General features: G+C 42.1%; 1 protein-coding gene across 1 annotated transcript in view; it reads left to right on the top strand.

The window, feature by feature from the left end:
- The window catches only part of LOC120826901 (immunoglobulin superfamily DCC subclass member 3), a 28,533-nt gene that overhangs the window by 4,590 nt on the left and 1,412 nt on the right, over nucleotides 1–22,531 (top strand). The window contains exons 2-14 of the mRNA XM_078081260.1: nucleotides 1,494–1,799; nucleotides 3,161–3,305; nucleotides 4,077–4,207; nucleotides 4,465–4,602; nucleotides 4,702–4,860; nucleotides 9,179–9,344; nucleotides 10,103–10,353; nucleotides 10,470–10,634; nucleotides 12,095–12,283; nucleotides 14,924–15,037; nucleotides 17,080–17,206; nucleotides 18,569–18,683; nucleotides 20,542–22,508. Coding sequence (XP_077937386.1) covers nucleotides 1,494–1,799; nucleotides 3,161–3,305; nucleotides 4,077–4,207; nucleotides 4,465–4,602; nucleotides 4,702–4,860; nucleotides 9,179–9,344; nucleotides 10,103–10,353; nucleotides 10,470–10,634; nucleotides 12,095–12,283; nucleotides 14,924–15,037; nucleotides 17,080–17,206; nucleotides 18,569–18,683; nucleotides 20,542–20,616 — 2,081 coding nt within the window. The 3' untranslated portion in view covers nucleotides 20,617–22,508. The remainder of the gene's footprint in view (nucleotides 1–1,493; nucleotides 1,800–3,160; nucleotides 3,306–4,076; nucleotides 4,208–4,464; nucleotides 4,603–4,701; nucleotides 4,861–9,178; nucleotides 9,345–10,102; nucleotides 10,354–10,469; nucleotides 10,635–12,094; nucleotides 12,284–14,923; nucleotides 15,038–17,079; nucleotides 17,207–18,568; nucleotides 18,684–20,541; nucleotides 22,509–22,531) is intronic.

The following is a 22,531-nucleotide window of genomic DNA, read 5'->3' as shown; positions in this document are numbered from 1 at the left end:
CTGCTCATATCTAGTAGCAATGTCTGAAAGACAAATGTATGCTTTTAAGATATGTCCGTGAGATGTCTGCCTTCACAGCGCAAAGGAGATTATTTGCTTTAATTTTGTTCGTTGCTGCTCAAGACATTTGAAAATCTCAACAATTCTGTCAGTCTCTGGAAAGACAATTATTAAATATTGAAATATTGTTGGCTCAACAAATCAAATGACATTGAATTGATTTTTATGTGAAAAAGTTGTAGACATCTATATATGTATAGATAGTGTATATATATATATGTATATAGATATATATATTTACTGCACTTGAGGTATCTGTATTGGTCGGTACCGGTGAAGGCAAGTCAGAAAATGTGTTTTATTAAATTTTTATTAAAGTCCAGCAGGTCACTGCTGTGTGTGGCATGTGATGTTTGACGTGGCTGGACAATAAATGTTGTGCAGCTCGCAGCTCAGTTGACCGAAAGTGCATATTTGATTGAACAGATGCGTGAATCCAAGATGACGTTGATAAGGCATTGTGCAGGTTCAAGTGCAACGGCCATTGTTACAGCCTCGCAGCTTTGGAGAACGACTATTGCAAGGGTTCAAGGTTGTTTGCATATGAGGACATTAACACCAAAAAGACTGAAAGAAACTGGGGGGACTGGGAATGTCACCAAGGTCACGCAGAGAGCTCTGGTGGCATGGGAAAGTCACCTCAGAGATGCATCTGAAAAGAGGGGAAGGGATGGGAGGGGTGGAGGGGATGGATAAGAAGGGGCAGATGGTGCCTTTGGGTTCATGGCGGCTGATGGGAGTTTTTATGGTGGTTACTGTGGGTTGGGGGGAAATAAGCATAGTCACAACACTATTGTCACAATTGGCCCCTTCCCTCAATGGAGGCTCTCCCAACTTGACCCCAGCAGCCACTGCCAGTGTTCTCCTCCCCAGCCTGGTATTGTTGTTGCCCTCTCTGGCTGGATGGCTTGCTGGCATCCAGTCTCCAGCCTTCATAATAGCCCAACAAACCAAATGCACCATCAATCAAATTAGCTTGTTTCTGGTGCCTTTTGAGACTTGGAAAAGCCCCCCCCCCCTCTCCCTTCTTGTGCTATACTCTCAGGAACTATAGGATGTTTGCTTGTTTGAGATGAGAGTTGTTCCTCTTAATTTCCAAGTTGCTTTTCTGTGTAGAAGTTATTCCATATTAAAGCTAAAACTCCCCATTTTTCTGAATGACAGTTTCATTTGGATTTTTGACTAGTTTTTTCAAGGTGTGGACTGGACTACCAATGCACTGTGTGAGAGTAGATGCCAGCTTGGTATTGCCTCAAGCCAAAATGACCAAAAGGTCCATTTTGGAGCAGAACTCAGGCCAACAAACATAAACGTATTCATGTATGTTATCTGAGGCTGAATATATAATAAATGATCATCTCAAGTCGGCAGATCTGTATTCATACAGCATTTCCATCTCTGAACCCATTTCCTTCTCCTGCATGTGTTTGCAGGTGGCTGTTTGGCATCGGAGCTGTCGTTCCTCCTGGAGCCCAGTGATGTGATCGCCGTGAGGGAACGCCAGCTCATGCTGGACTGTCGTGTGCAGGGGGAGGAGCCGATCATGGTCACGTGGCGTAAAAACGGTGTGCCTTTACCCAGCAGCCCGCGGGTTGAGGTGCTGGCAAATGGCACGCTGTTCATCCGGAGCTTCCAGAAACGCAGGGAGGGGAGTGACGCGGACATGGGCGAGTACGACTGCGCGGCCCAAAATCGCTACGGCATGTTGGTCAGCCGCAAAGCCAAAGTCCTTTTGGCGTGTAAGTGGTTTTCTCCTATATATATATATATATATATAGCATACAAATTAAATGCACTTTGATATACTTAGGGACAGGAAGGCAAAGCACTGCAAGTTTATTTGTAACAACAAGGCAATACAAAGAGGTTCACAAAAAAAATGAAAAGCATCAAAACCTAAAAACTATTAATAATATTGATTGATAATTTTGACACTGTAATCATAAAATCCTTTGTGCAATTTGTGTCATATTCTTCTTTTTGTGGTTACTACAAAAAAGAGTGGGTTGTTAGGATTTTAGAAAAACTGAGATTGTGAGTCCAACCCACCAAACACCACAGTTGTATGGACAGTTACACTATTGGGATTCTGCGTGTTAATTAGTCAGTTATCCATGTCCTCCAGTTAAACACCCACCGTGTGTTTGTTTCTAATTGTATGATGTAAGACAGAAAGGTCCAGAGTACTTAACCTCTGTGTCCTCAAAGGTTATCGTATTATTCAGTTTCTTGCAGCGTTTTGTTCTCGTGTAGTGTGTCAGGACACCGATTAAACATCCCGTTAAACCGCGATAATGAAGAAAGCGTCATAGTACTTTTTACCTCTTTTTCACTACCATGCTGAATATAAAGAAAACACAAAGCCTTCAGTTTGCGACCCCAAACAAGCAATTTTACGTAGCATAAACAAACATAGCCCCATCACATATTAGCAAACATTTTATCCAAACTACCAGTGCCACTATAAGCCATCACACAGTTGCAAGCAAACCCAACCGAAGTTATGTCCATGTGCTGCACACACACACACACACACACACCTACATGCACTACTTGTACAACTTTCTCCTCCCCACCTACACTCATTAGCCCTTACTTCAATGCAACGTGTTTCCAGGGTAATGCTTTCTCATTTGCTGAACACCCTTCTATGGTATACTACCCGTATTGATTATGGCAACAAGGTCATTAGGAATCCTGTGTGTGTGTGTGTGTGTGTGTGTGTGTGTGTGCGTGTGCGCGCGCGCGCAAGTAAATCCAGGAAGTGGTCAAATGATTTCTGCTATTACAGACCTTCAGAAGGAGTTGCGCCCCGTTGAACCCCGTTGATACAGGACATGTAAAGCTGTGGTTATTATGTCATGACTTACAGTGACATAGGCTGCACGGTTTCTAATTTACTCAGTAATTTGAAGGTCACATGGAAGAGAGGGAAATATTGATATTCTCAAACTTTGAAATTTGAAATATAACAAAAGGCTGATGGAAAATCTATTTGCAGACGCATCATAGCCACTAAAAACAAAACCGTGGCGGCCTTGACTTGCAAACTTCATCATCATGTCTTATGTCTCTGATGTTCGTGTTGCTTTCTTCTCAGCTCTTCCCAAGTTCCACACCCACCCTCTGTCCATGTCCGTGGACGAGGGAGGCGTAGCTCGCTTCCAGTGTCAAATCAATGGAGTTCCTGAGGCCAACATCACCTGGGAGAGAGACAGAGTACCACTCAACACCACCGACAGCAGGTACCACCACACATGGCTGCTCCTTCAACTTCTACTATATCAAACACCATACGATATGACCGCTACAAATATCTATATCCTACTGACATGAAGGACGTGTAAAAAAATGTGATGATGCTGCATTTAAATGGAATCACGCAGACTGCCCACAAAATATAATTTTAGTCAAATATGTGAAGCCAGTGGAGAATATCTGCAGAGATACCGGCACACAGAACTGAAAGTAGAGTTAAAATATTTGATTTCTTTGCCGTCCTCAGCAAAATAATTTATACATCTATCTCCTCTATTTTTTCCATCCACTGCCATTCTCCCTAAGGTTACTTTCTGTTTCCTCCCTGTTAAAGGGTTTCTGGGGGAGTTTTTTGTGTGTCAAGGAGAGGGTTCTGGGACAGAGGAGTTTGCATATGTACAGAATGTAAATACCGCTAAGGGAAAATCTGTGATTTATCAAAAAGAAATGAATTGTTAGAAAAAATTCTAATTCATACATTAAAATAAAACTACTGTTAGAGAAGTTGATTTGGTTTAAGATGGCCAGGACATGAAAAGCCGGGAGAAAAAAAGTGTCTGTTTGACCCATTAACCTTTTCTCAATGTTCATACTCCGCCAATAGCTCAAGTGTCTAATACTGACCCTTGTGTGCTACTTCTGATCTTGCTTCATGCCAACATAAATGAAACATATTTCCATGGCTTCATGTACAGGAATACTGCGTATACAAACGTTTTCTTACCTGCACACATACTGTACCTCTCCTCCCTGTCCAGATACACTCTCCTGCCAATGGGTATTCTCCAGGTGACAGGTGTGAGGCAGGTGGATGCAGGGGTTTTCCGCTGTGTTGCCACCAACCCCGCCAACACTCGCTTCAGTCACGAGGCCGTGCTCAACATCACTGGTAGGTGGACCAACATGTAGCATAGATAATGTATGTAGTTCTAGAACATGGGTTAGGAATTCTATTTCCTCTGGCTCTAATTATGTTATTCCGCCCAATTAACAGGAATGTGTCATCACTGTACTATACGTCCAATTTCTTTGCCGTTACAATTTAAGATGTTCCTGCATCAGTCATCGCCTGAAACACAAATGACTTTTATCCCCAAATGAAGGCCTTTTCATCAAATCACTTTTTGCTTTCTGTCATCCTCTCAGGTGGAGCTTCCAGAACGTACAAGGAGCCCTTCATCCTGTCGGGACCCCAGAATCTGACCATCACCATCCATCAGACGGCCATCTTGGAGTGCATTGCCACTGGAAACCCAAGCCCTATTGTTTCCTGGAGCAGATTAGGTACCACTGGATATTTCTAATAGACCATTTTCTTGTATGGAGGAGAACGTTTTAGGATATCTCTATGTGTCTCTCTCTCTCTCTCTGTGTGTCCACCAGACGGACGCTCCATTGGGGTGGAGGGTATTCAGGTTCTGGGGACCGGGAACCTGATGATCTCAGATGTTTCCCTGCAGCACTCTGGAGTGTATGTGTGTGCTGCCAATCGGCCCGGCACCAGAATGAGGCGTACTGCCCTCGGACGACTCGTTGTACAAGGTGAGGCCATTCACAGATATACTGGTGAAGTGTTCTTGAGCTCAAAGCTCTTAATTCTCTACTGACTGAGTAGTTCCGCTCACCGGCCATCCTCACTGACCATTGATTGTGTATTGACGAACTATAGACACCAAGAACAGACCAACAGCTTTAGAGATACTCTTCTTTGCTATGACATGTACAGGAAGTTCTCATTTCTCTGTGATCAGGACAGAAAGAGCTGTAGCCAGCGTTTCAGAAATCCGAGTCACAGTTTCCCTGTTTAGTTTCTCTAAATTCCAAATGCTGTAACAAATCCAGCCTTCGTACCGCCAGGAACATATTTACGTATTTCTTCAGACAAAATCGCTTCGCCAAGTCAAATTCCTTCTATGCCTGACATATTATGGCAATAAATGTTTCCTGATAAACTAACACTAGGGTTAACCAGCGGGCTCCAGAGAGGGTTCATTACCGTTTCTAGATATTAGCGCCCGCATACAGGATATTTGTCTTCAAAATTGTCATGTTGTTCACTGTTCTGAGAAATATAGGTCCAGAAAACATGCTAATGTCTCAGACTTTGTTTGATTAGCTTTTTGCACTTGACCATATTAATTGTGGGTGGTGGTGAGGGGAGAAGAGGCAAGGGTCAGCCGCAGAGCACGTTCTTTCTCACCTTTGACCTGGGCAGTGTAGAGGGGGTGGAGGCTGGGAGCATTGGCCAGCTGCATTGTGGGGAAATCTGTGTGTGTGTGTGTGTGTGTGTGTGTGTGTGTGTGTGTGTGTGTGTGTGTGTGTGTGTGTGTGTGTGTGTGTGTGTGTGTGTGTGTGTGTGTGTGTGTGTGTGTGTGTGTGTTTTGCGAGGAGGCGGCGGGGGGCTGTACATAATGTGTTCTTGCCATCACTTCTAATTCTCAATGTCATTAGCTGGGTTTAATTAGCTGGGTTTAATTATCTGTATCTTAATTAGCTGTCCTGAGTTCAGCTCAATTATCAACTCCCAGAGTATTAGAATGCCCACAACACAGGAGGCGGGACTGGTTTAAATCTGTGCAGCAGTTGCATCCGTATGGGTCGAACACCAAAGCAGCCTACCTTCCATACTTCACTGTTAGGACATGTTTATTAGACCTTCCCTAGCAATTAGATGTCATTATCTCTCAGATGTCAACACTCTAGATCACATAATACATCATGAGTGTTATTTCTTCAGACTTTGTACAGGTCCTTCAGATGAATGCGCTATGTAAGACATATGTTAAACAGGTCAGTAGTACGAGTAAATTGTGCGTTAAGTGTAATGTTGTGGGTGCTCCTCTTTTACAATCCTAAAGCAGACTTCAGCTGCAGCTCGTGTTTTTAGATTAAACACACAACACTGAAATCGCTCACCGCAATGTCGCCTTTTTAAGACGCCTGCTAGAATCACACTGTGGAGTACATAGTCTATCTGAAATATAAACAAGAGATGATAATTCAGCTTTGCGTTCTTTCATCGACCTCTCTGAGCAGATCAATCAAGAGCCGGTCACTCTCTCACAGGGATCGGCAGAGCCTCTAACGTAGAGGAGCAGTGGAATATCTCAAATATGTTCATTCATTTATTGATCAATTTGCAGCGTTTTTGGGCTGGAGAGAAAACAGTTTGAGGCATGACCCCCCCCCACCACACACACACACACACACAGCGGGTTAGAAATGGAAATGTCCTCATTCTTTAGCTCTGCATCAGAAATGACAATAAAGCGGACACTGCCCAGCTATAATAACATGATGAATCTTAACCTTAGCAACACCATTTCAGGAAATGCTGTTCAAATAACCTAGTTGTATATCATGACAAATGAGACTGCAGACTGTAATAATACATCTCATCTGGTAGCTCAAATGGATTAAAACATTACTTGACACAGCTTTTGTGTATGTTGAAACATACCCAAATAGTACAAAGAGTCCTGTAATCTGTGCAGACATCTCTACAAATCTTTTCTTTACATTCACAAATTTATATGTTTCATTTATTGAGGATTTAAAGGGAATTTATGAACATCGGTGCATTAGACATAATAAAACAATGAACATGTTTGTTCGGTAGAGATGTAAAAGTCAAACAGCTTGACTGTGCAGAGCCGCTGAGAGGACTCCAGGAGGGGGATGGTTGTCCTCATTCAGCTCAAGTTGAGTTCGGTGGGAACCAGTGAGCCGGGCTGCGGTTTGTAGTGTGAAGGTTAGCAGAGGTCCGTCTGTGTGCGCGTGCGTGTGTTTGCGGTCACGGTCACAATGAAGGGACAAAGAAGGCAACCAACAAAGACCAAAAGTGGAGGAAAGCTAGATGGTCGATGCAGGAGGGGGGCCAAGGGAATTGTTGACCTGTGACCTCTGACCTGCACAGGACTCAGGGTGTATGTGTGTGAGGACGGTTGGAGTATGGACAGATAGGGAGGTGGATGGAGAAAGGAGGTGTGGTCTCTGGGTAAATTAGGGGGAGCAGGAAGATGAATGACATCCCGGTAGAGGGGTCATGGCAACCAGGGTGTCCCCCCCGGAGAGGGAGACACAAAGGACAGACGTGGTGTGTTGAATACGCCCCTCCTGTCTCCTTCCTCCTCCTTTTTCTACATTCGTTTTGCAGACGAGGTGACCTGCAGATCTGTTGTCATGCAGATCCCAGTGTGACCTCAATGCACTTTTGACATATTCACATAATCCCAAAATATTTTAATATTAAAATATAATATTACATTGCATTCTAATGGCCAGTCTTACTGATTTCACTGTGAATATACTCTTTATTCTATGAATCTCTTGACTGTTTCTGAGAATCCTAAATAAAGTTGTTACATAATTGCTATTGGAAGTGTTTCCAGTTAGGGTCCTTTGAAAGTATTATACATTAAAACACTTTAACAACGTCATGGCTCACACATGGAGCATACATCAAATTTATATGTTCCCAGCTTTTCCAAGAAGTGGACAGATGTATGCCCCCGCTCCAACTCCCCCATTCAAATAAAACCCCAAACCAAACCAACAGAAAGAGGTTAGCCTCAAGGTCAACACAATCACCGATCAATACAGCGTACGGATCGACTGATGAACGAGCTGAGGATGCTTGACACGTTCTAACATTATATTGGAACAGCTGACCCCACCCTCCATCCCAGTGCAAATGGACAGTGCAAAGGAAGGAAACACATCATTGTGTATGATTATGCTAAAAACAAATTAACATCAGCATTGAAATGCAAACCATGACTGTTTTTACTCAGACCAAATAGTTGTGTTTCCTGAAACTGAACCGTCGTCCCACAGCGACAGGCCTTCTGGCCTTGTCCGTCCCTGCAAGCATGAAGGAAAGCTGAAGTGAAAGGATTTATGAACTACAGTACCATGTCTGTACCCCACTAGGTGTAATTCCTGTGATGGTATAATACAACACCGCAAACACACACCAGAAGTATCATTTCTGCGATCTCCTTCTTGGGTTCCCTTTAACTCAGGTTAGCGCAGAGCTGTGACTGCAGTGATGAATGGCTCCCTATTGAAATGGTCATACCCCTCTAACCCTTTGCTCATGGATGGATGGTTGGGGTGCGGGGTCAAGAAGGCTGTTGAGGTCAAAAGATCAATGGGATGCTCAGCGTGGGCTGAAGTGGGAGGGGCTATAGTGCCCATACCCCAGCATATGCATATCTATTGTGCCTCTAGTATTGAGCTGGCTGTTAGGAGGAGCAGTCAAGCCAGCATTGAGACGGACAAGGACTTGGCCTGGGGTCAGCCGGCAGTGTGTGTGTGTGCAATAAAAGGGACCTAACTATCATCTGGCGTTTGCAGAGACACCCCCAAAATTAACATATCAAGTCGTATGTGTACAGACTAAAGCCCTTTGAGGCAAATTTGTAAATTGCGATTTTGGGCTATACAAAATAAAATGAATTGGATTGAAGTGAAAGCACAATCTATTGACGAATGACGTTGTCTCTTTATGTAACCTTCAATGTATCATATTCATACGTTTTCCCTTGATCGTTTTTTTTGGTTAACGTTAGTTTTATGGAAGCATTATTATCCATCCATCCATCTGGATTTCGTATATCTATTTTATAGGTCTAGTGCTCTCAAACGTATTCATTAAAATACTCGATTTATGTAAAGTCGCTTGCTAGATTTTACAAAGTTTTACAGTGATATGTGTAATTGATATAATTCACACAATACATTTTTTTCCTGAATAGAGCTTGACGTAAGGCTTGACAGTAGAAAAAGGGTTAACAGGGAACCTGGGTGTGTTATTCTGTGATTCTTGTATCTAATGTCTTACTTCCCTGCTTCTCAGCTCCTCCTGAGTTTCTGCAGTGGCCGCAGTCTGTGTCCAAACCAGTAGGGGGCAGCGCTGTGTTCACTTGTGTGGCCCAGGGGGTCCCCGAGCCTCACCTCATCTGGCTGAAGAATGGCAAGGTTCTGATGCCTGGACACAACGTGAAGCTGACCAACAACAACAGGTGGGTCATGTCATGGTAATATGTACACAAAGTGAGGATGGGGATGACATGAGACATTCACACAGCCATAGCGTAATCCTTTAACGTGTAGCACATGGGGCTGGGTGAGCCAGTTAGACCAACAACCCCCATAAAATCCTACCAACTATTAGGTATTTGGTTTTTACCACAATACTTTAGACCAGTTTCATGGGGATAAACAGAAACACAGTTTGATATGAATCATGTTAAGAGAAGAGATGTTTGTAATGTGGCTGAACGCTAACACCACTTAAATACTTTGAACAGAGGCCCACTTAAAGAATCAATTTGACATTATGTATCACCAACATTTAGTCATTTATCCCAAAAAACTAAGTAAAAAGAACATAGTTATCTGTAAATTACCTGATTAAAGCTGAACTTTCATAAATGCTTCTGAAAGTGTTCATTTGTGGACTATATGAAATAAATTGAATTAAAAATGATTCAAATGTGATTTGGGTATTGTTACTATGGAGTGTACTTCAATTTCTCTTTTATGGTCGCCTGCCCACCCAAAGCTCTTTATGCCTACATGTAATCACTCACCCATTAACCCCCATTTATGCCTTGATGATAGGAGCTACCACACACAGTGACACCTGTCCACCAGTCACTTCACACACTGTAGTCACCACTACAGGGGTGAGAACATATTGACACGCGGAGTGGAGCCGGGGATCGAACTTGTGTGTGGTGTCCGGGTATCAGTGAATTAGCTCTGTGTTTCCGTGCAGCACTCTGGCTGTGACTCGTATCAGCTCAGAGGACGAGGCCATCTACCAGTGCATCGCAGAAAACAGCGCTGGTACAAATCAAGCCAGCGCCCGTCTAGCCGTGGCCCAGGCTACAGACCTGCCAGCTGCCCCCCAGGGCCTGGTGGCCAATGCGCTGTCCACCATTACCCTGCAAATCACATGGAGTCAGCCGCTGGCCCCCGTCACCGACAGCATCATCGGATATGTCCTGCACATCCGCAAAATAGGAGGTAAGTTTCAGCGCACACGCAGCAAGCACCTGCAAGGAAGACACATCTGTAATAGAATTGCTAAATGTTTAGTTGTATCAATAACTCAATGTCTGTGTGTGTGTGGGGGGATTCAGAGCCTGACAGTCTGGAGCTGCAGGAGGCCATCAGTAAAGATTCCTTCCAACATGATGTGACCAACCTGGAGGCAGCCACCACCTACTCCCTGTACCTGAAGGCCTACTCTCCCCTGGGAGCCAGCAGGCAGTCCAACACCGTGGTGACCACAACGCTGGGGGGCGGTAGGACCATATTCCTTCTCACTCCGTCTCTTGCTTATGTTGTTAATCTACCTCTACATCACTGTGAATCACCTTGTTCATAAGCCAAAAGAGAATATCAATTAGACAATCTGGAAACGACACGTTGAAAACAATAGACCATAAACACAAAGCACACTAAAATATCCCAAGATGCTAAGTACATTTTTGAGTCACCGGTGATCACCAGAGTTACCAGGGTAACCAGAGATGCAATCCAATTGATAAGCAGCTTCCATGTGTAAATAGTACGTTCAGTCAAATAAAAGTGCTATCCCTCAATAGGTTCCTTGTTGAGGGATATGTTGTTTTGTTCCTGTACTTTTGTTGTGCAGAGGAATTACTCCACGTGTCAAACAGAAGGGGGGTGAGTGGCAAACGGACCACTTAAAGCTCTGCTATGCTAAGCTAGCTGCTATGCTACTTCCAGCTCAACATCTAACATTACCCTGTACTGTAGTCTGCAGAGGACCACCACTGTGTCCCTAAAAGACCGTGGTTTGAAAACGTCCTGGCTAAATGTGGGGAGAAAGTGCACGAGGACAACAGGAAGCGTCGCTAGCTCAACATGTTCCACCAGGTGGAATTCTGCCTCCAAGATGATCAAATGTGTGGAGTTTTGGGTTTAAAATAACATTAACAAAACCACAGTGTATAAGATACATGTTTTCTAAAGTGAAAACTTTAGTGTTTAGAAGAAACACAAACATTAAAAACATTTAAAACATTTTCTATTGACAGCCCTAGTTAAAAGGGTTAGGCTGAGACAATAAGGTGGTTTTGATTAAAAAAAATTGTCACAACTCGGTGCAAACAGCTACTTTATTAATCCAAAGTGCGGGGGGGGCATTCACGGCGACATTCAATGACGCGACAAGGTACAAGAGACACACATGGCTTAAATACACTGGGGAGGTGCAGGTGATTGGACACAGGAGGAAACAATCAGACACGGCAGACAATCACAGGGGATGACAGGACAAGGCAGGAAGTGGAGTTAATCGGGGACACAAGAGGCAGGAAACTACAAAATAAAACAGGAAACAAACCCTGACAAAAACAGAAGTTGTGATACAGAGGTTCCCCGAGCATTCACAGTCCACTACTGACTATGCTCAGGAATCAAGAACCAACAACAACATTCGGTTATATACATTACAACAGTTCTGGCGTATTGGTTAAAACATGGGGTCTGATTTTTATGAGTTTAAAAGATATGGAGCTGGCTGTGGGTTGGTCCAATGTCCATTGTTAAAAACTTTTAGGCTAAATAAGGGTTTTCTTATATGTTTCTTATATGTATAACGCAGTTAGTCTTTGTTGTTTCTGACTTTAGTCATTTACACTTAGACATTCTTTTAAGAGAAAGAAAAGGAACACACTCTTCAGCTGTCACAACCTCCATATCAGCTTGTCTCCCTTTGCCTCCGTTTTCTGTGCAGTGCCGACCCCGCCCATCTTCTTCACCAAAGTGCTGAACTCCAGCGCCATGCAGGTCCTGTGGGAGCTCCCCAGTAAGGCCGGCAAGGCCGAGGGCTTCAGGCTGTCTTACCGCAGGGTCCCCCATGCCGACTTCCAAAGCCCCATCCAGCTGCCATTCCACATCAATGCCCACACCATCTCCAAGCTGGGTGAGTGTGTGTGTGTGTGTGTGTGTCCCAGACAGGCTTTCTCTCAGGCTGGCTGTAAATAGCTGAAACATTTTCAAACACTTCCCTAACATTAACATTGATGGTATACAATCAAAGTCTTACCTTATTGTTTAAGATAACAGTAACAGGTTACAGTAAATTAACTGAAAGGCTCATCAGCCAATGAAGAAGCTCAGCAGGGACACAGCTCATGCACAGTTTCTGATGGAATGAATAGTCTGCATTTTCCTTTTCAAATATTTCTCCATCTTGTCACCACAAACTCCTTTCCCAGAACACTTAATCTGAAATTAACAAGACCATTACTGCACTCTTTACTGTAACCCACTGGTACCATTTAAGTGAAATTGGAGCTTTTCCCATGGCACAGCTGATAATCTGCACACACAGTGGTTAAAGATCCCTGGTTTCCATAGTACTCCTCCGACGCGGTGCGTGCAACCACAACAACACACGTATCTTTCCAATATACATATATATATATATAAATATATATATATATATATGTATGCTTCGGTTTAGTTCTGGAAGTCAAGAACTGCTCAGAATCTCTACCCAACTTACTGTCATAAAACATAATAGTTGTCATTCATTAGATTCAAAGACATTGTTTTTCACAAAAACTTTTCCTACCGAGGTATTTATCTTATTTGTTAAAGTACACTAGATGAAATCCAGTGAAAGTGTCTCTGTATTAAGCTGCCGATCTGATCTGGGCCCTGTTCCTCGTACGTGGATAACTGAGTTAGCCGGAAAATTTTCAGACGTAGATCATGCTTTTCGGTTCCCCAAAGCAGGTTTGTCTAAATCGCCATAGCAACACATTGAAAAACTTGAACCTGCTCCGGCGCAGGTTCATCTGAGCTGCTGGATTAGTTCATCAAAAAAAGAGCCAACTTGTGTGTTTGTGTGTGTGTGTCGTCGCGCTGTTGGTGGTATGAAGGCTCAATACTCCCCTCTGCCTGTGGGTGGCGGTACGCAGCGTAATTAATAGGCAGATTTGCTGAGGCGACAATTTAAAAAAGTGAGATTTAAGGCGCATGCTTCTGCGTTTGCGTCTGCGTTGTTGCGTCGACGCACTTGTTTCAATTCATGGTTCTGCGTGTGTTGCAGAGCGATTCACCTCCAGAACAACAGGCAGAGTAACGTGTTTTGTTGAAGACGCCCTGGAGAGTCACGTCTATTTATTTATTGATCATAGACTTTATTGCTCCGTGCATCCACACTGCTGCTTTTCATCGCGGACACATTTGTCCCGTATTTTCCTCCACACCTTGTTCCTCTCGACCGGCAAACCGGATGAACTGATTCATTCTTCCTTTTAATAACGGCGGTATCGGGCTATGAAAGCGGAAATGTGAGACTCCGTAAAGGACGTAGTTAGCGGACCAATCACAGCCTGGTGGCTTGCGTCGCTTTCGACCTAAAAAAATGGCTCGAAGGACGCAAGGAGGTGTGAAAAGCGACGCAAGGGAAAACGCAGAAGCATAAGTCAGGCTTAAGAGATACCTGGGCATAAAGCCTGTGCCATCTTAGCATTAGGATGATGTTAAGTTTAATAAAACACAACAAATAGAACACGTGTTTCCCTGATTTCTTAAGAGTATATTATGCTCATGCTGATGTTTGGGATTGATTTTTATACCATTTCCGGTTGTTGGTGTGGCGTGAGATTTTTTCTTTGTCTTAAGTGTGCCTTGACACAAAAAAGGTTGAAAAACACGAGTTAGATTAACGTTTTACAAGGAGAGACTTCTCCGAGATTACAAAAACCTGTTTAGCCCCGATGACGTCCTGTGCACATTCACTCACATATAGTAGAACTCCTAGTGCTATATACTCATCTGCACATACATATGATACATAAGCATATATCCTATCCAATCGTATCAATTTGATTCTTTGGGCTTGTTTTCATCTAAATACTCTTGAGTTGAGATTATTATTCTCATTGGATGATGATCATCCATAAAGCCTCCTGCAAACAGGCACATTTAAAGAAATATAATCTGATTGACGAGGCACTTAAAATGAGCCGTTACATTTTACCAACACGCATATAACGTTAACTTGTGTGCGATACTTTGTCGGGCTTGTAGCCTCGCAGGGGGGTGCTGTCAGTTTTTGCCATGATTATATGATTCATTCAATTTTATTTTGTATCGCACAATATTGCAAACTTGCCTCAGAGGTCTTTACAGTCTGTACACATGTGACATCCTCTGTCCTGAAACCATCACATCAGCACAGAAAAAACTCCCCAAACAATGAAAAGGCCTTTGATGGGGAGAATAAAGGGAAGAAACCTTTAGAGAGAAACAGGACAATCCTCCCTGGGACGGACAGAATGAACAACGTAAAATATGTATAATACGTTCAATTCATCCGACAGAAATGATTCAAATTAACATATTATCTCCTCATATGCTCATGATCATCTCCTGCTCGTCAGCGGAGAAAAAAGGCCTTTAAGTTTATTTGCCGTTGTTCTGTTAAACCGACTCTTCCGCCTTCTAACGTAAGACACGCACGCGCGATTATCCTGATGACTGACATCTGGTTCCAACTAACGAGACTGTTTGAGCGCCGATTCTATCAAACTGGGATTGTTTATTTCAGAACCCGGTGCAGTGTTTGAGGTCAAGCTGGTGGCCTACAATGGAAACGGGGAGAGTGACTGCTCCAAGAGACTGGTGTCGCTGGCAGAGGAAGGCGTGAGTGACCAAGCCACCGGTGAGTGTGATCATGGACCAAGAGGGCAAAGCACCACAAAGGTCACATTTCTATTAGTGATCCTTTATTATTTAAACATGCACCAATTCACACCTTAAACACACCATAAACCTTCATAAACAGCGGTGTTCTATTATTATAAAATGATACTTGTTGTTAATAAATATCTTAATAAAGCTGCTTAGTTAATAACTTATTATGTACATAGGCTCCCAAGATATAATATCTCTATTTATAATACACAATTTAACAGTTGTTCGGAACCGCAGGGGTCGTATTTGGTTAATAGCAAGACATCAATAGGTTTAAGTTTGAGCAGTAGACTATGTATACCAGTGATCACCACCACACGAATGCACAAGTTAACAAAGAAAATACATTCATACAAGAGTTTCATGAATTACAGAAACCTGATTAAGATCAACTATATCTATGACCAACTCCTTCTATCTAATGAACAATCAAAGAACTGTGTGTTTGTGATTATACAAAGGGGGGAGAAGGGGGGAGGATGCTAGGAAACTACGGAAAAATACTAGGGGGAAACTCTATTAACGACTGTCACCAGCAGATAGAGTGGGAAAATATCAGAGGTGTCAAAAGTATTCACATTCATTACTGAAGTAGAGGTACAGATACTAGGGTTTAAAAAAACTCCTGTAGAAGTTGAAGTATCGACTCAAGCTTTTTACTTAAGTAAAAGTATAAAAGTACTGCATTCAAAACTACTTAAAGTATAAAAGTAAACGTAATGTAAGAAATTCCATTAAGGACAAACTCTTAATGCGTAACCTCGCTCACACAACACGTCAGTCCGTCACAATGTGATCAGAAGGTGCCTGCAGATCACGTGACCTGCCGATGGGATGGTGGAAACAACAACAACAACAAATGTATCTGACTTAAACAGATAAAACCACAACCCATTTTCCAGTGACACGAGTCACACACACATTGTCCGCATTGATCAGGTAGACTGCAGTGTCTCCCCCAGGTTCACTACGTCATGGGGGGGCACGCCTGTTTCTAATGATGGGAAACAGTGAACTGGCAGCGGTCGGTTATCAAAACAAATAACCAGAATGTTCAGGCTTCAAGAGCAAATACAGAATCCCTTTGTGTTCATTTCCAAAGCCGCATTAAAACACACATCACTTTATTTAATACGCTGCACTGCGTGCAAGTCGCTGTGTTGTGCCAGACTCTCAATAATACATTTAGGACAAACCCACCGTCAAGAAGATACTCATTTAACGTTACATGGAATCTGCGTGAGGAAGAGGAGGAGGAAGAGGAGGAGCCTCCATGTCGCTAAATACCAACTTTCCACCGACCACTTTTCCCACCCGGTGTCGCTCCGATCTGCGCATCGCGGAGAAAACCAACCGGGTGTCAGGATGCTAAATGTTTATACTTCTCATCCAACCACAATCACATTCACTGTCCGCATAGCGCCATTTATCTGGACGGGTTTTTGTGTTTGTGATTTTGAACTGCGACAAGCCGAAAGTAACGAGGCTGTTTTTAAAACGTAAGGAGTAGAAAGTACAGATATTTGTGTGAAAATGTAAGGAGTAGAAGTAAAAAGTCGTCTGAAAAATAAATACTCCAGTAAAGTATAGATACCCAAAATTTCTACTTAAGTACAGTAACGAAGTATTTGTACTTCGTTACTTGACATCTCTGGAAAATATGAAACTAGTGGTAGTACCGACCCCCCTTCCAATTTCTGAGCTCATTCTTGTAGTAGAATGTGATTACACTTTTGTCAAATTATACCTGACCAAAAGACAATATAAATGCATGGCCTTGGATTAATAACTCTTTAAAAGTCTCTTGGCTGCCAGACAGAAATGGCTACATGCAAAAATCCAAAGGACCGCCACATTGATATTGTCAATTACATGAATTGTATGGACTGTCTGACCTTCGCCTTAACCCTTCAATATCAGCAATATCAACATGTGTGAAATATGGCAGAATCTCTGGCTTTTTCACCTTTAATGAAAGAATGTTGTTGATCGAGCGGCCTTTGTTTCCAGGCGGGGACAGTCTATGTCAGTGCAGGGATGGTGAGGCCTCTCTTGGCAGCATCGTCATTGGCATCCATATAGGCACCGCCTGTATCATCTTCTGTGTTCTGTTCCTCATGTTCGGATATCGTCGCAGGTAAGTGCCAATACACTGCTTATCATATTATACCATGTATTTATATACTATTGGACATTCTTGTTGAGCTGTAATGCAATAACCTACACTGTAAAGAAAATCTGTTGAAAATACTGGCAGCAGTGGTTGTCAGAACTCCACCGTAAAAATGACAGCGTCAACATATTAGACATTACGGGATGTTTTTTTAACTGTAAATTTCACAGTTCAGAACCGTTATTTGTTTACGGTAATTTACTTTAAAAACAATATACGGTAAAATACCGGCAGCTGTGGTTGCCAGAACTTAACCTTAAAAAAAACGAAATAATATTAACTTGTTGACGGTAATTTGCGTTAAAAACAGGGTATCTGTTGAAAATACGGTAAAATACCGTGACACAAACCATTCAAAGTCGCATCCACACTAGAGTGACCAATTAACCTATTCATAGGATGTTTTTGGACCGCGGGAAGTGCTCGGGGGAAGAACTGACACAGACACAGAGTGGAATCAAACCCAGGATCTTTGTGCTATAAGGCGACAGTGCTAATCACCATGCATCCAGTAAAGGACTATTATTTTTAAAGTCATTTGCCATAAACAAAGTTTTGAACTGTGAAATTTACAATTGCCAAAAAATATGTCGTATACATGGACGTTGTCATTTTTAAGACAAGACAAGTTCTGGCAACCACAGCTGCTAGTATTTTACCGTATATTGTTTTTTAAGTGAATTACCGTAAACAAATAATGATTCTGAACTGTGAAATTTACAGTTAAAAAAAACATCCCGTAATTGAATGAAAAATTGTCATTTTTACGGTGGAGTTCTGGCAACCACAGCTGCCAGTATTTCACTGTATTTTCAACAGATTTTTTTACAGTGCACAATGGTCTGTATATTTAACACTACGTTTTTCACACAATGCTTCAACAAAATAGTTATTCGTGTAAAAATCACGATATTTAATGATTTACATATTACGGTGCATTTCTGTTGTCAGTACAATTTCTAGTACAATTAATAGTGCTAAAATATATTTATTTCAATATATGAATGCCCAGATAACTTCCTGTGCTGTCATATATATTTACTTTGTTTCATTGTCAAATAACCAGAATTTAAACGATTTTAATTTAACAGTCTGTTACTGTCTGGATTTGACAGTTTTTCACCGTAAATGTCACCGACTTTTTTACAGTGTTAGTACCATGTTTGCTGTCGTAAACCAGGCTTCTTCATTGACCATTTGGACTAACTTTTTGAAATGTCTACACTCTACACCATCAGGAATGATTTATTTGCTATGCTAATGTGTTTGCAGAATCTGTTGCAAAGTTATGCAGAATGAGTACTCATGGTTGGAATCTGTGTGCAGTCTGTTTTGCAGTAAAGGGTCTCAGGACAGCTGGTCTGTACCGAGGGACATCACAGGACACAGTGGGATGCTTAAGGACGAAGCGACCCGCCCCGGTGGGGGGGCAGCACCTCAGGTACTTGCTCTGGCAATGCTGCTCACAGTCTTGTCAACTTCTGTACAGTATCAAGGGTTTGGTAGTCTCAGTATCACACAGTGAACAGCTATGGCTAACTCCAGCCTTATTTTAATTTTTTTTTTAATTTAACCTTTATTTAACCAGGTAAAAGTCCCATTGAGATCGAGATTTCATTTTCAAGGGCGACCTGGCCAAGAAGGCAGCAGCACACGTTGTTGAAAAACAGCCATAAAATACGTATACATGACATGAGTAAAACCACAATACAAGTTAAAAACTAAAATACAAAGAAAAAATGATCAAAAGCAGAGGCACCATTCAATAGATTTTTGTTGTCTGTCCATTTGGAGACGTCGGAAAACATCTAAAGATACAAGTTGAGACAATTTCAGTTCAGCCTGGAGATTGTTCCATGCTGATGGGGCGGCAAAACTGCTAGGCTTTTGGACGAAGCACATATATACAGCACATCTCCATAGTCAACTAACGGTAAAAAAGTTGACGAGACAAGCAGTTTACGCGCTCTCAAAGAGAAACACAAGCGATTTCTGTAAAAGAAGCCAAGCCTTAGTCTTAGTTTTTTTTTTTTACCAGGTTTTCAATATGTAATTTAAAAGAGAGCTCCCTATCTAAAAGAACACCTAAGTATTTATAATTGGTGACAATCTCTAATGGGTTACCTTGGGCAGTTTTTACAGAAGATACATTTTCGTTTGAGTAAGGAGCTTTTGAGAACACCATGATTTTTGATTTGTTGGCATTTAAAACCAATTTGAGGTTTTGAAGGCGGTCCTGTACGGCGTTTAAAGCAGATTGTAAAAACTCAAATGCAAGCACAACCGTGGACGCGCAACAATAAATAACCGTGTCGTCCGCATAAAAATGATAGGCAGCATTTGATACATTTACACAAAGATCATTTATATAAACAGAAAATAAAATAGGTCCTAGGACTGAGCCCTGAGGCACACCTTTAGTGATCTCAAGTGAGGATGATGTGGCATAGGGCAACACATACTTTTTTAAGATCAAGTGCTTCAAATATATCATTTAAAACTTTCAGGGTGGCGTGACTGTACTGTGTTGCTTCCTAAAGCCAGATTGGAAATTATTTAGGATACTATTAGTATCTAAGAAATCTTTTAATTGTTATTTTTGCAACAATGCATAACTTCGAAATAGGCCTGTAGTTATTTACATCAGATGGGTCACCCCCTTTTAACAGGGGAAGGACAAATGCGGATTTCCAATGTTTTGGAAGTATATTAGTGCTGAGACTGAGATTGAAAATATGAGTCAAGGGATCAGCTATATGATTTGGAGCCAACTTCAAGAAGATGGGGTCCAATTGATCAGGACCAGCTGCTTTTTTAACATCCAAGCTGGACAAGGCTTTGCACACCTCAGATGTGGACACAGACACACATTGATTAGGACTTTCCTTATCAAATAAATGACCCACAAAGACAAAGTGCTTGTTGAAGAAATTTAGCAGTGACAAGTTGTCAGTCAAATTGACAGAGCCATGCACCAAGAGATTTGGTAGTTCCTTTTGCTGAGCAGCATTTCTTTGGATCATTTAGATTTCTTGTGGTTTCTGTTAGATAGAACTCAGCTTTTGCCTTCTTAATCGTGGACGTGCATTTGTTACGCAGCTCACGGAAGTGATGCCAGTCGTTGTCAGATTTTGTTTTCCGAGCTCTAGCCCATGCAGCATCTCTGTCTTTTAAAAGATTTCCAATTTCTTGATGAAACCAGGGATTTTGGTGCTCTGCTTGTGCATGTCCTGAATATTGCCATACTTCAATGATATCTGATTTCTCCCTTGTCTCCTTTCTGCTCCTCCTGTGAACAGGCGGTCTGTCCAGCACAGTACCAGGTTGTCATTGAGCAGCACTTGTGCGGTTTGCCTGGCACGGACACTGGCTAAGACACGGACACTGGTCAATGTTATAACACCCACAGTCATAGGTTTAGTATGCCTAAAACCTTCTGATAGAAACCTGAAAGTAGCTTCCACAAATCTGTGACAGATGGTTTACTGAGCTAGGAATCATCCTGGTCCTTTGTCACCTTTCCCATCCTCCACCCCTACCCAAACTAAAGCTTATTGCCATTATTGCCTGTGAACATGCACATGTGCATGTAAAGAGCCTTCACGAGAGCATTGCCACAGCCAATGACGTCCTGTCATGTTCTCTTTGTGTGTGTACCACAAAACAGTCATTGGTTTTCCAGGGGGAGTCTGTGCCATAACCAAAATATAATATTCCTCAGATCTCCTCCGCTGAAATGAAGCCATTAATAGTGACAGAACTCTTGACTTTGCCTTCCGTCCCTCTGCAATAAGAAAAGGAAGAGACACAGTAGCCTTTGCTAATGCCTTATGACGGTGATATGAAATGATGGTCTATCACCTTACAAGCCATGGAAACAAAGCTTTCTTTAATATTCACCATAAATCTGCATACCTCCAAAGAAAGCTACCTCAGTTCAACAGGAATGCCCGAGCATATCCAAGGCCTGATTATGCTGCTTCTGCAAGCCTACCTCAACCAAAAAATAGGGAAACACTTTTCCTTGAGAAACCATTTCCTTGACCACTGCCAGTGTACCGTGCCAGTCACCAACCAGTCCAGTCCAGAGAGTGCTCACCAGGACCACAACCGAGGCAAGCCGAACCGTGGCAGAGCCCGGATGAAGCCTTACTGCACCGGAGATCCACAAGAGCCTTAACAATGTCCTGCTCAAGCCGGGTCACCGTTTGTTTCTGTCTATAAGCCCAACTTGGCTGTGAATCTTCTGCTTTCTGAACTGACTTCAGAAGACACTAAGGAGAACATTTAGTATTGCCTCCTGTATTTTTGTTACTCCGTTACGTTTCTACCCATGATTCTCATATACCCTCTAGTATCCATCTCCAATAACATATTTGTGCAAACAGGAGGCTTGTTTGATCTGCACAAACCCAATAGAACACTAATGCTAAGCCAAAAATGAGTGTTTGAGGCCACGCTGCCAGGTTAACTCCGGATTCTACATTGGTCATTCTGGAACAACTGAGATGTCAGCGAAATTGTTTAACGGTGACACTGGCCTGAATGCATGGACGAGGTTCGTGTTCCCCCTGCCCGCCTACCCAAAAAGTTCTTGGATGAAAACCAAGCTGAATGATGGCCAAAGATGTAAATTGGTTTTCATTATTTTCCTTTAAAGAATTATTTTAAGAGAGGTTACATTTTCTCAAAAGGTTTTGGATCGTTCTTGTTTGAAATGGGTCGCCTGTGTGAAGAGTGCTTTACTGAACTGAGCCAAAAAAATCTCATTTTAAAAACAACATCTTTTTATATTTTCTTTGGTTTGGTCATTGCAGGTGAACCCTTCAACATGGAACTGTTTATTTTCTTTATCCTAACATTGTACTTTTGAAGAGTAACCTAAAGAAGATATCAGATATTTTGAAAGACTTCCTATGTCGATACTTGCTTTCTTTTTCAAAGTAGTTAAATTCTTGCCGAATATTTAGCTATCTTAAAGAAATATGTAACCAAATGCCTCTACATTTTCATTCAGTCTTTACACATAACCAAAAGCACAGCAACATATTAGTAAGAGTATATATATATAGCTATCACACACATATACATTCAATATATACAATATATATGTGTGAATGGCTAGTAAAAGGTGAACCTTTGATAGCAGCCCTAAGAAGAGTTACAAGTTGTTAATACATTGTGCCGCAAACAACACAATTTCCTTTTAAAATTGAGTTTCACATTCTTTGTCTTATACGCACACATTTTCATTCAATAATTTTAGGTTGGTTGGGACTGAAGGGCAAC

Source organism: Gasterosteus aculeatus, chromosome 10 (genome assembly GCF_964276395.1).
Source record: "Gasterosteus aculeatus chromosome 10, fGasAcu3.hap1.1, whole genome shotgun sequence".
Classification (NCBI taxonomy): Eukaryota; Metazoa; Chordata; class Actinopteri; order Perciformes; family Gasterosteidae; genus Gasterosteus; species Gasterosteus aculeatus.
This window is presented reverse-complemented; position numbering and strand designations above follow the sequence as displayed.